The sequence below is a fragment of the Empidonax traillii genome, unplaced genomic scaffold (assembly GCF_003031625.1).
Source record: "Empidonax traillii isolate 1590-97213 ecotype Southwest subspecies unplaced genomic scaffold, ASM303162v1 scaffold700:size438121, whole genome shotgun sequence".
Taxonomy (NCBI): Eukaryota; Metazoa; Chordata; class Aves; order Passeriformes; family Tyrannidae; genus Empidonax; species Empidonax traillii.
In genome coordinates, this window is record NW_020955893.1 from 394,742 (window position 1) to 407,631 (window position 12,890).

The following is a 12,890-nucleotide window of genomic DNA, read 5'->3' on the forward strand; positions in this document are numbered from 1 at the left end:
ATCCTCCTGCAGCAGGACTGCAGTGCCCTTTCTCTGCCTGGTGCTTTCTCCCTCCTCCCATCCCTTCCCACCCCCTGCACCCCAGACCCTGCCCATGCCCCACACCAGCCACAGGGCAGCGTGTGCCGTGGCCACACATGCCTGTGCCTCCCGCTCTATTTATAGCTGCTGGGCTGCTCCAGCGCATTCCCCGTGCAGAGGGAGCGGGTCACTGGCAGCTCTGGGAGGCTTGGGAGGGCAGGGGCCTCTCTCTTGTGCAGGCAGGGTCTGTCCCTGGCAGGGTTCAGCCGTGCAGCCAGGGCAGAGGTGCAGCAACTAAGCCCTGTGCTGGTCAGAGGGACAGATCCAGCCCTACGGCAGCTCAGGGGCTGTGGGACAGGACTGGGATAGGATTCCTGCAGCAGTGCTGGCAGGGAGCTGGAGCCAGGCAGGAACTCCTCCGGATGGTGTTGGAGGACTCTGATCTCCTTCAGCCCTGGGGCCAGAGGCCAAGGTGGGGGTGGCGGGGAGCGCGTGGGGCTGCCCAGGCCTGACCCCATGACATCAGGACACTAATTACAGATGCGGCTTGGGATAATTACAGAGCGGGCGCGGGTAGGGCAGGGCTCAGCCCATCGCTGGCCCATTTGTCACCAGCACCCACGGGGGATTGTCCTGCAGCAGCCGGGATTTGCCACCAGCCACGGTGTGGCCCCACGGCAAGATGCCGGGGGGCTGGTGGCTGCCCTGGCACGCTGCTGGTGACAGGCTCTTGCCGTACCCATCGGCCCCGGGACAGGACACAGGGACAGACACTCGCCCCCAGGGTCCTGCAGGGTCACTGCCCCAGGGCTAGTGGGGGTCAGCTGGAGCGTTTGGGGGACAGGGGTTCAGATCAGCCCTCATGGCCACAGTGCCACAGAGCAGCAGGGTGGGAGCAGCCTGGAGCTGGGGCAAAGTCCTGGGGATGAGGAAAGAGGTGGGGGCAGAGGGGTGGGGAGCGGGTGGGATGGGGTGTCCCACGCGGTACTTTGCCCAGAGGTGCTGGCGGGGTTTGTTTGCCATCCTCATCCCTGTTTGCTCCCAGCTTCCCCGTTCACAGGGCTGAGCTGTGTCTGTAGTTGTCCTTTGACTTTGGGGTGCTCAGCCCGTTGGGTCCCCACCAGCAGCGTCAGGGCCCGGGGCTGGGCGTGCTGAGGAGGCCAGAACCATGGCTGCAGGGTGCAGCCCCCTCCCCAGCCTGCCCCAGGGGAGCCATGGCAGTGCTGCACCCCACGCCACGGGGTGAGGAGCACGGGGAGCGCCGGGACGTGCAGCTGCTGGGGCTGGGCACTGTGCTCATCATGAGCTCATTGGATTTTCCATCAGAGCAGGAGGGTGGCTGTTCCCAGCACCACAGGACTGGGGGGGCTGGACCCAGGAACCCCGACACAGCAGGGCTCTGCCTGCAGCGGAGCGATTGGTCGATGCCCTGCTTGTATAAGCCCATTGACTTGGGCTGGTGTGGCGGCCACGAGTCCTCTGTGCCTCTACCCACACCAGGAATGCCGTCAGAGCATGGCCACAGGCCCTGTACTCTCACGGTTGCCCCTTCCCCACTGTGCCCCCTGCTCCAGGCTGGCCCTGCTGCGGGGAGAAGGACCTCAGGCATGGCTGGCCCCAGTGCCAGGCTGTCCTGGAGTCTCAGGATGTTTGTCCACTCTGGGTGATGCTGTGGGACCCACAGGGATGTGGCCCTGCCAGGCAAAGCCACCTAAGGGCACCCTTGGAGCAGGTCATGGGGTGGCCCCAGCCCAACCCTGCTCTGCCAAGTCCTTTGTGTGCCATGCACCCCTGTTCCCTGCCATCTCCCTGGGGTGCCCAGCTCCCAGAGCCAGGGCTTGGCCACGCAGCATTCCCCAGCAGGGAGTCAGCCAGAGGGTGAGGCTTTGGGAGTTTCAGGAAGCCTCTGCTCTGGCTGAGCTGGATGAGACGGCACAGGACTGGGGGCTGTGGGAAGGTGGTGACTTTGGGATGATTTGGGGTGTAAAGTCACCCCTGCAGCATCACAGACTGGGACTACCCTGTCTGCTGAGGAGCTCCCCACTTCTGAGTCAGGGGAATACGCTTCCAGAGGAAAGGGCTGCGATTTTGGGAAACCTGTTTGCCTGGTAGGTGAGGGAGGATGAGTTGCAGGGGATCTCCTGGCCCGTGGTTACATCATCCCCAAAACAGGCATCTCTGATGGGTGCTGCCTGCAGGAAACTGGCTCTGTTGATCCACACATCCCGGTGAACCCGGGCACTGTGCAGGATGCCCAGGGCACACTGGCCACGTGGTGGACAAGGACGTGTCCCTGGCTCCTGCTGCCCCTTCAGAGCCTGAATCCGTGTTCCTCCCACTGCTAGTGCTGCCCACATACCCCCTTGCTCTGGCCGTGCCTCTGCCTGGGCAGGGACGGGGCAGCATTCCCAGCCCATCCCTGCTCCTTGCGGGCCAGGAGGGGTTTCACCCCTGAGCGGGGCCGCTGCCCCTGCCCGAGGAGGGGGAGAGGCCTCTCTTCTCTGCCGGTTCCCAGGGTAGGGTGGGATGTGGGGTCAGCCCCGGGAGTGGGGGCGGCTGCTGGCGGTGATTAAGGCTCACATGTGACGGGGAGGGGGAGCGGCAGCTCCAAGGCCTCTCGAGCAGCTGAGGTGGGGCTCGGGGAAGGGAAATCCGTGTCTTTTTGGGGTGCCTGGGGCTGGGGCAGCTGATCCCGCTGGCGCTGGCTGCGCATCGCGGGGCTGTCCGGGGCGGGCGGTGGCCGCTGCGGGGCCAGCGCTTCGCGGGTGACCGAAGCAATGTGAAATGTGTGAGCGAGCCCCAAATCTGCGGGAGGAGGGGTTGAAGACGGGCGAGTTGCCGAGCAAAGCCAGGGGATACCGTGCCCCGCGGGGACCGGCGGCGGGGCAGGCCCGAGGCCGCGGTGACGGGCGCGGGGTCCCAGCTCCGGCTGCGGGAGGAGCGGCGCCGGGTCGGGGCTGCGGGGCCGCGCCTGGAGCCGGGGCGAGGCGGAGCATCCCCCGGCCGCTCCCCCCGGCCGGGGCCGCGGGGCCGGGGCGGGGAGCGCTGAGCGTCCTCCCCCGCGGGCCGGGGGGAGCGGGGCTGGGCCAGCCCCTGCGCCTGCCGCGCCATGGAGCGGAGCCGCGCCGGGCGGGAGCCGCAGCCCCAGCCCCAGCCCCTCGGTAAGGATTCGCGGCGGTAACGCCTCCGGTACCGGCTCCGGTGGGCGCCCGGGGCCCCCTCCGGCACCGCGGGGCCGCGCGAAGCTGGGGTGCGGGATGCGGCCGAGGGGGGGGCGGGATGCGGCCCGGGGGTGTGGGGTCCGCCGGGGGAGCGGGATGCGGCCGGCGGTGCCGGCGGGGATGCGGCGGCCACCGGGCTCGCGGGATGCGGCGGAGCGGAGCGGGGCGGCGGCCCGGGGCGGCGGTGGAGGAGCCGCGGGGGGAAAACGCGCTGTCGGGGCCGGGGCGGCTTCCCGGGAGGGACAAAGCCCGGGCACGGCCCTTCCATCTTGGGGTGGGCCGGAGCGGCCCCGGCCCCGCCGCCGGGGGGGTGCGGGGGGGCTGCCCTTGGGGAGCCCCCGGGACAGCGGCGCCTGCGCTGCCCCGGCTTGTCCCTGCTGGCCGGTGGGCGATGCCCCCCGTAGGAGCCACCCGCTGCCCCCCGCCCGCCCGGGGCCACCCCCGCCCCGCCGCGTGGGCTCGGGGCTCGTCCCGGCGGGGCCGGTCCCGCTGCCCCGGGATGAACCGGGGAGGGCGGTGGCGGCGGGGCCGCGCTTGGGGCCGGGACCGGGGCTGGCGCTGCCTCCCGGGGTTCCAGCGCAGCTCTCGCTGTGACTAAGCAGAGCTCCGCGGCCGAGCCGCTTCCCACCGCGGGAGGAAGAGCAGAGGCGGCTCCCCTCCCCCTCGGCCCCGGTGCTCCATCGCCCATGGCCCTGGCCCGCGGAAAGGGAGGGATGGCGGGAGGAGCGGGATGGCTGCGGCTCCCGGCGATGCTGAAAATCGGAGACTCCTGCACCAGCCGGCCTCCGTTCCCGGCATCGCTGCCCGAACGACGCGTCCTGCGCCAGACATGTTGTCTGAGTCCCGCTCGCCGCCTTCCCACCCGCCGTGCCCTGCCCGCTCGACGCGGCACTGCCCGGGACCAGGGCTGGCTGCTCCCGGCCACCCTGGTCCCCCCACGCATCCCCAGGGTGGATCGCTGGCAGCTCTAGCACGAGCAGAGGATGGTGTTAGAGGAGTACAGGCGGTTTTGCATCATGTCCTTCTTCAAGGACCATCCGTGACTCGTCCCATGTGGGTGACCCATGTGGCTGGGCAGCCCTGGCTGCTCCCTGTCTTGGCACCCAGTGCCCTGGCCTCCCTGGTGTGCCGTGTCCTGCTTGCCAGTGGGGACAGGATTTCATTCCCGGGACTGGGTCCCACTATGGTGTGGGGTTAGCCAGTGGCACTGGAGGCCAGGAACTCACAGAGGGCATCCAGGGCAGGGTGTGACCCTGCGGAGCGGCCCAGGTGGGCAGCGGACGCGGCGGGCAGAGGGACGAGGACCAAGGTGGGGAGCAGGCAGGGGTCTGTTCTTATCGTCTTCCCCTGGCTTCTCCAGCCCTTCTCCCTCGGCACGGTGGAGAGGGAGGGTGAGCTGGTTGCCCGCCAGCGCCTGTGTTTGGGAGCAGCAGCTCGGGAGCTCTCCCAGCGCGGGAGCCGCTCTGCGAAACCGTCAGAGCAACGTGATGCGACGTGCGGAGCGGTGATGTGACAGTCCCGTGGTGCCACGTCCAAAATAGTTAGCACAGCTCTCGCTCCTCGGAGGGCTCTGAGCAGGGCAGGGCAGCACCACAGGCAGCCTGCCGGGAGCGGAGCAGGATCCCACACGGCCCCAGCCCTGGTAGGTGCCGCATCCGCGTTGCGAGGCGCAAGGCCCCGTTTTTTGGGGAGTGCTGAGCACCTGCTCCCTGCAGGGCTGGATCCCGTGCCCTGCCTTCCAGCCAGGTTTCTGTTTTCCCAGTGTGATGCTGGCAGACAGGTTCTCAGGACTGTGGCTGGGCCGGCTGCCCTCGGCACTGACGGTGCCACACGGGTCACCCCAAGGACGAGGGCACTCCTGTCGCCACTGCTGCTGTGCCCAGATGGATGGTGGGCAGGTGTTGCTGCCCCTGCCCTTGGGCTGCTTGGGGCTGCGCTGTGACCACAGTCACAGTTTGCTCTGGGGGTGCTGGGGTGCGGCAGCAGCTCCAGCTCTTTGCTCCGCGTGTATTTTAAACCCTGGAAACCCCCCAGCAGCTCTGGCTGTGCTCTGGCCACGAGATCCCAAGTTCCCCTTGTTGCTCTCCAGCTCAGCACGTCACCACTGGCTCGGCTGTGCTGTGGGAGCTCAGTGGTCTCTGCCTTGGCCCAGGGGTTGGTGCAGTTCCCCCATGGCTGCTCCCTACACCCCCATCCCAGAACCTTGACAGGCCACAGGCCTCGGAAAGGGGGGCTGGATGCCCCTTCCTTCTTCCTGGCACCCACTACAGGCACCTGGCTGTGCCCTCCCAGCTGCCCTGCTGCCTGTGCCCCCCCTGCCCTGCCTGTCCCTGAAGCGATGCTGTGGGCAGTGGTGGGGCACTGTGGGCTGATGCTCGACCTGCCCTGGTGTTGCCATCTGTGTTTCACTGGCTCCGAGTTGGCGGGGAGAGGATCCAGCCTTGGGTGACAGTGCCTGTGTGCCCAAGGACAGGCTGGGGGTGACTGTCCCTTGGGGGACGGGGTGTCATTGCCGATGGCGGCTGCCAGGGTGGCACTGGCTGCCCCCGAGGTGGGGGCTGCTGGCACTGTCCACGTCTCCCTGCCCAGGCGTGTGAGCTGGGACTGAGGGTGCGTGTCAGTGCTGTGCCTGCGGACAGGACATGCTGAGGACATGTTGGGGATGTGCCAGGGACCTGCCAGGGACGTGTTAAGGGCACTTGCTCACTGCCCTGTCATTCAGGTGTGAGGGGTGCTGCATCACAGCAGGGCTCAGCCCCAAGGCACATCCGAGACAGGTTGAGGCAGAAGTGGGATCAGGGGCAGTGCCAGCACTTGGAGCACCCCAGGTGCACTCATGGCACTCTGGTGGCCTCAGATAGAGTGGACACCAGAACACAGAGGCCACAGCTGCCTCCCTGCTGTGGGACCTGCTGGAAATGAGAGACCTTGGGACCCATCTTTTCTCTCCTCTGGGTGGCCATAGGGCTGCCATCAAGGTGGAGGAGGCAGCTGGGCACGTGGGTGTCCCCGTGGGCAGTGGGGAGCAGCCCAGCAGGGCCAGCAGTGACTCTTGGGGCTGGGGGTCCCCTTGGGGTCATGTCCCTGGGCACGGCAGGGACCGGTGCAATGGCCAGGGTGGCTGGGCACTGTCACACCAGTACCTTTGTGTGGCTTTGCAGGGGTCACCACTGACCCCCACTGCACCCACCAGCCCTGCTCTCCTCATGCCCTTGGGGCAGAGGTGGGCCCTGGCTGATGCCCCCCACCCTGCTGGGTGCCACACATGGAGCAGCCCGTGGCGGCCCCGGCTGTGCCATGGAGCGGGAACACGAGGATATGGAGCTGGGGGGACCTGAGGTGACACGAGGTGGGTGCCCCCCCCCCCCATCCTCATGGGCAGTGCCCCGCGGGGATGTGTGGCGGAGGTTAACGAGGGCCGCTGGTCCGAGCGGCGCCCGCGGGCCTCGATGTGCTCTCGCTTCACGGCACCGGGGATTTGCCTCCGCCTGGCTGAGCATCCCCGGCCATGTGCCGGCCATGGGACCGCGCTGCGCCGGGCACAGCCCTGCTGGAGGTGCCACTGGTGCTCGGTGGCACAAGCACTGGCACCAACGGGATCCGTGGGAGGGGCGGGATGGGCTGAGCGCCGGAGTGTCGAGGGCAGCGCCTCGCCCTGCGCCGGGCACGGCTCTGTCCCGCTGCCAGCAGTGGGACCGGGTCTGCTGTCCCAGTGGGGCTGGTGCCGCACTTGCCGGGACTGGGGGCTGCGGGGCGGCCGTGCCTGCGTGTCTGGGGGGCCGGGAGCTAATCCCTGTGGAATGCCCTGGCCGGGGGAGAGGGGACGCCCGCGCTGCTGCCTGGGCGCAGGCAGCGTTGGGTTTCAGGGCAGCTGCCGTGCTGGAGCAGCGACAGGGACAGATGGCAGCAGGGCTGGCCCGGCCCCGCGCTGGGGTCTTGGCCGTGCCTGGGGGTCTTGGCCGTGCCCACTGCCCTGCCCTGGCCATGGGTGCTGCCGTCTCTCCAGCCACCGGGGCAGGACAGGTCCTGCCCAGGGCTCTGTGCCGGGCTGTGTGGCGTGGCAGGAGGCACCTGCTATCCCCCTTAGTGCTCCCTGCATGTCCGTGGCTCCAGCAGGTATTTCCGTCTGCTCGGAGGATCAACCTGGCCCTGGTGCTCTTTGCTGGGTCCCTCAGGCTGGCTGCCACAGCAGTGCTCCTGGGGTCACCCCTCCCAGCTGGGACACAAGTGCTGCCACCACAGGTACTATCCTGGGATCTGGCACCCCGGGGGGCTGCCAAGCCCCGCTGCCTGCGGGTGCCCACCTGGGGCAGCCCTGGGGGAGAGGGCAGGGGACCCCCTCAGCTGCAGCCCCAGGATGCAATGGCCACCCCGCAGGGCCCAGCACTGGGGACTTGGGATGTGCAGGATCGGGGCCAGGGGATGGGCCGGCTTCCTGCAGCAGAAAATACCCGGAAGGTCTGCGGGGGGGCCGGGGCTGGCTGTGTCCCCACAGAGCCCGGGGTGGGGGAACCCAGCTGGCACAGCCCCGGCCTGGGGAGCTCCCGTGGGACCTGTGGTGTGCCCATGTCTGCAGCACAGGGGGGCTGACGGTGCCTCCCTGGGCAGCCTGGGCTGACCCCAGCTCATCTGGCACTGGTGTGGGGTGGGTGAGGAGCACTGGGCTGGTGAGGAGCCGTGGGCTGGGTGAGGATGGCGCCGGCCGTGTTTGCGGAGCCCACACTTTGCCCCTCGCTGAGGGCTGTGGAGAGCTCTGCAAACACGGTTGAGCCGGCGTGTGACATCAGCCCACGGCGGGTGCTGGTCACTGGGGTCCTGCCATCCCACCCCCCAGAGCTGGGGCACACACGGCAGCGCTGCCAGTGGGGCTGGAACTGGGTGTCCTGGCATGGGTCGGGCATGGTTCCAGGCAGGAGTGATGGTGCTGCCCACCGCGTGGGTGTGGGGGTTGGGACCCCGACATGTGCTGGAAGGTTTGTTTGCAGAGGGCTGATAATGGGGGCTGGGGGGGCCACCACTGCTGTGGTCACTGTGGGAAGCTGTGGCACATCCACTCCTGCAGAGGGCACGTGCCACGGCTTCGCCGGGCGCCGGCACCGCGTCGGCACAAACAGCGGCTCCCTCGGGGTCCCCCGGGGCTGGCCAGGATGGGGGACGATCCCCCTTCGGGGGCACAGAGTGTCCCCGTGCCCCCCCCAGCCCCTGGCCGGCCCCACGCGGGGAGGGGGCTGCGTTGCCGCGGCCTCGTGTGCATTCCTGGGCCGTGAGTTCATGGCTGCGGGTCCAGCGGGGGCCCTGGGCTGGTGACGTCAGGGGGCCCGCGCCCATCCTGCCTCTGCCGTGCTGCCAGTGCCGGTGGAAGCCCCTCCATCCCCCTGCTCTGGGGACAGCAGCGGGGTCCCTGTGCCTCGGGAGGGTCTCTGGCCCCGTGTCCCCCCACGGCAGGGCTGAGTGGCAGCTGCCAGGGGATGAAGGGCAGCTTTGTGGTGGCAGTGCCTGGTGGAGCCCAGCCTCTCCCTCTGTGCATTGTGTGCCCAGCGCCTGGCACCCGCCATGGGTGCCCCCCAGGTGGGGGTCTCACTGCCCTCCAGAGGGGAACCCAGGGACAGCCTTGCTCCTGAGGGCTGTGTTTGGGGAGCACAGGGCCGTGCCCCCCGAGGGCTCTGCTTGGGGAGAACAAGGGTGCCCCAGGCTCCCCCACTGAGAGACTGTTCTGTTCTGCTCTGCCCCTGTTGCAGGGAAGCCACCGTCCCCGATGGGAGACAGCGTGCCCGCCCCCTCCTCGCTGCCCCCCTCGCCCGGGGATGCCCTGCAGAGAGAGCGCACCCCCCCACGGCACGACCGACCCGCCCCTCCAGACGTCGTCCCCTCCGAAAAGACCGTCCCACCCGTCCCTGCAGCCGTCACCCCCTCCAAAAAGACCGTCTTGCCCAGCCCTGGAGCCGTGCCCCCCTCCCAGCAGCCCGTGTGCCCCCCGGCCGTGATGCCCCCCTGCGAGAGCAGCCCCCCGCAGCGTGACGGTCCTGTCCCTCCAGCCGCCACGCCGTCAGGACAGCCCGTGTCCCCCAGCCCTGCGGCTGTGGCCCCCTCAGCAGAGAGTGTCCCCCCCTGGTGTGACCAGTCCCCCCCCAAACCCCCTGGGACGGAGCACCCCAAAGCAGAGGCATCGCCCCACGCCGCCGAACAGCCGGGCCCCGTCCACGCCCCGTGCCCGGCGGAGACGCTGCCCCGTGGGAGCCCAACCCCAGCCCCAGCTGCCAGTGAAGGGGCTCCCCCCAGTGCCAAGAGCCCCCCACCTGCCACAGCCGGGCCCTCAAAGGACGTGACCCCCCGGAGTGACCGCCCCTCACCATCTCCTGCCGCCAGCCCCCGGCCCAAGCAAGGTGGGTGCCAGGGTTGTTGGGGGTCTCCAGTGATGCTGCAGCCCACGGGCACTGCTTGATGCCCTCGGGGGCCAGGCAATACCCTGACAATGTCTCCCCACTGCAGATGCCCAGAAAGCCCAGGCGAGGCACAAGCAGGCGAAGGAGCGGCGTGAGGAGCGGGCCAAGTACCTGGGTATGGGGCTGGGGAGCAGAGGGGGCTGCGGGGCCGGAGGGAAAGTGGCTGGGGGGAGGCAGGGGCTAAAGGAGCTTTGCCGGGTCATGGGCAATCCCATTAGCTGTGATGGGCTGAGCCCAAGCGGGCACTGCAGTGCCGGCATCTCTGCCTCCCCAGCACAGTGCTGACCCCTGGGCACACTGCTGACCCCTGGGCACACTGCTGACTCCTGGTCTGTGCAGGTGCCACCAGCTCGGTGCCCAGCTGTGTGTGCAGCAGCCCCAGGCAGCAGTGGCTCGAGGCACCGGGCGAGCGGGGCCCCCTCGCGCGCATGGGGCCTCCTTGTCCCCGCGCTCTTTCCACCCTCATTCCCCCATTGTTCACCGCGCGGCTCGGCGGGCTCCCGGCGGGCTCCCGGCCTCCCTTTTGTCCTGGCCCAAACCCCTCCCTCGCTGGCCGGCCGGCCCTGATGCCGCCGCGTGCCCCGGCCACCGCTGCCCCACGGCCCCGCGCCACCGGCTCGGGCACACGGCCCCGCCGCCAGGGCTGTGCCTCGGGTGCAACCCCGCTGCCCCCCGCAGCTGCCAAGCGGGTGCTGTGGCTGGAGAAGGAGGAGAAGGCCCGTCTGCTGCGGGAGAAGCAGCTGGAGGAGCGGCGCAAGCGTCTGGAGGAGCAGCGGCTGCGGGCGGAGAAGCGCCGGGCGGTCCTGGAGGAGCGGCAGAGGCAGAAGCTGGAGAAGAACAAGGTGGGAATGGGGGTCACGGTGCAGTGGGCGGGGGGCTGGGGCGGCACACGAGATGGGATCCCTGTGGAGTCCTTATGGCTCCAGCAGTGCTTTGGGAGATGCTTCGTTAGCCCTTTGGGAGATGCCCGCTGTGGCTGTCCTCTGCTGTGCCCCATCCTTCAGGGTGCAGAGCCTCCATGGTGCCCTGCTCCTTGGCATGTGTGCCCTGGCCAGGGTGGGCATCGCTGGCCCATTTCCCTCCCAGCACCCAGCACTGAGATGGCCTCACACCAGGAGGCTCTGGCCGGCCCCAGCCCTGCTCTGGCAGCCGCCGGGCTCACCCCGTCCCTCTCCCTCGGGCAGGAGCGCTACGAGGCAGCGATCCAGCGGTCGGTCAAGAAGACGTGGGCAGAGATCCGGCAGCAGCGCTGGTCCTGGGCTGGGGCCCTGCACCACGGCTCCCCTGCACACAAGGACGGTGAGTGCCGGGCTGGCCGTGGCACCTGGGACCCCACGGCTCCGCCGGAGCGTCACACCCAGCGCAGCGCCACCGCAGTGGGGTCACACTGCTGGCACCCCAGGCTCTGCCAGGGACCCCTGGGGTCCCTTGGCTTTCCCGTGCTCTGGTGGGGATGGGTGCCAGCTGGAGGCCGTGCAGCACGGTCCCTGCTCCTCACAGGGATGTGTTTAGGGACAGTGCTGGCTGTCTTGGAATGCTGTGGCCATGCTGCTGCGCCTCCAGCAGCTGTGAGGAGCCAGGCAGGGGCTGTGGAGCTGTGTGGGGCTTCTGCAGGCTCTGACTGGGGTCTGTGCTCTCCTTATGTCCCTCAGCTGGGTGGGGGCAGCGCTTGGCCCCCCCAGCTCCAGTGACCGTGGGGGTGACCATGGCAGTGTGCGTGGCCACAGAAGGTGGCCCTGCTCTTGGGGGATCCTTGGGGACACCCCGAGCAATTAGGCACCAGCATTGGGCATGTGGAGGTCTCCGCTGTCCCCTGACTGCTGAGGGTACAGGGCTGTGCTGGCAGGTGCTGGCACTATCTGGCATGGATGGTGACAGAGAGGGGAGTGCTGTGTCCCCAGGGTCTGTCTGCCCTGCTCGTGCTGTGGGGTGGCTGTGGTGGCCCCGGCTGTACCTGGTGGGGCTGTGTGCAGGTGTTGTGTTCCTGGTTGTACCTTGCCAGGCTGTGTACAGGTGTTGTGTGCCAGGCTCTCTGTCCTGGCACCATGTGCCTGGTGCCACGGTGTGCCTGGCTGTAGCTGGCTGGGCTGTGTGTACAGGCACCATGTTCTGGGTACACCTGTCCAGGTGCCGTGTGTGGCACACTCAGGGACAGCCCCACATGTCTGTGGTGCAACACCCAGAAGGGTCTGGCAAGAGGACACCTTCCCCTGCCACCTCCTGCAGGGATATGCTGCTGGAGCTGCTGCCAGCTCTCACTCACCAGTGTCCCACCTCTACCAGCCCAGAGCTCCCCTAGCTGTTTTGTCTGGAGGAGCCTGGGGAGATCCCAGCACTCTGTGGAGGTGCTGCCAGCCACCAGCACCCTCATGGCACTGCCATACTGACCCAGCACCAGTTGTGACATTGTCTTGTGTCTGTCTGGACCTCACCCTGCTCCCCAGGGTGGCTGCTTGCCAGTGCCGCCGAGATCTCTGGTAACCCCGCTCCCCATTCCCAGGACTGTTTATGGGGAGACTGTTGTAGCATGGTCCAGGAGCTGCCCTGCCTCCCCAAGGATCAGATCCATGCATGATCCCAGCATGACCCTGTGGGGTTTGGACACTGCCATGACGAATGCCAGTGCTGTGTGTCATGTTCCCAGACACCAGCATCTCCTGCCCCACTCTGTGCCATGTCCCTGGACTCCAGCATCTCCTGCCCCACTCTGTGCCATGTCCCTGGACTCCAGCATCTCCTGCCCCACTCTGTGCCGTGTCCCTGGACTCCAGCATCTCCTTCCCCACTCTGTGCCATGTCCCTGGACTCCAGCATCTCCTGCCCCACTCTGTGCCATGTCCCTGGACTCCAGCATTTCCCTGGCCCCCCTCTGTGCCGTGTCCTCCCGCTCCCACCCCAGTGCCCCGACACAGCCGTGCATGCTGCATGTGGGGGGCCTGGCCCTGGCCCCGGGACCTTAATGCCCTTGTGTCTTTTCCCTCCTCCAGGTGCGAGCCGGTGCTCGGTGTCCGCTGTAAACCTCCCCAAACACGTCGACTCTATAATCAACAAGCGGCTCTCCAAATCCTCCGCCACCCTCTGGAACTCTCCCAGTAGAAGTAAGAGCCCTTTGCGTTTGCCCCAGCGCAGGGGGCACAGCCCAGTCCCCGCCCAGCGCTGGGGACCCCCAAGGCCAGGGTCCCCTGTCCCCCAGTGCCCGCGGAGA

At 68.4% G+C, this 12,890-nt stretch overlaps 1 protein-coding gene across 1 annotated transcript in view; it reads left to right on the forward strand.

Annotated features, from left to right (window-relative positions):
- Positions 1 to 2,781: 2,781 nt before the first annotated feature.
- MAP7D1 (MAP7 domain containing 1) overlaps positions 2,782 to 12,890 on the forward strand; it is a 15,982-nt gene continuing 5,873 nt past the window's right edge. The window contains exons 1-6 of the mRNA XM_027900009.1: positions 2,782 to 3,182; positions 8,981 to 9,625; positions 9,732 to 9,800; positions 10,364 to 10,527; positions 10,870 to 10,984; positions 12,673 to 12,783. Of these exons, the coding sequence (XP_027755810.1) occupies positions 3,131 to 3,182; positions 8,981 to 9,625; positions 9,732 to 9,800; positions 10,364 to 10,527; positions 10,870 to 10,984; positions 12,673 to 12,783 (1,156 nt within the window). The 5' untranslated portion in view covers positions 2,782 to 3,130. The remainder of the gene's footprint in view (positions 3,183 to 8,980; positions 9,626 to 9,731; positions 9,801 to 10,363; positions 10,528 to 10,869; positions 10,985 to 12,672; positions 12,784 to 12,890) is intronic.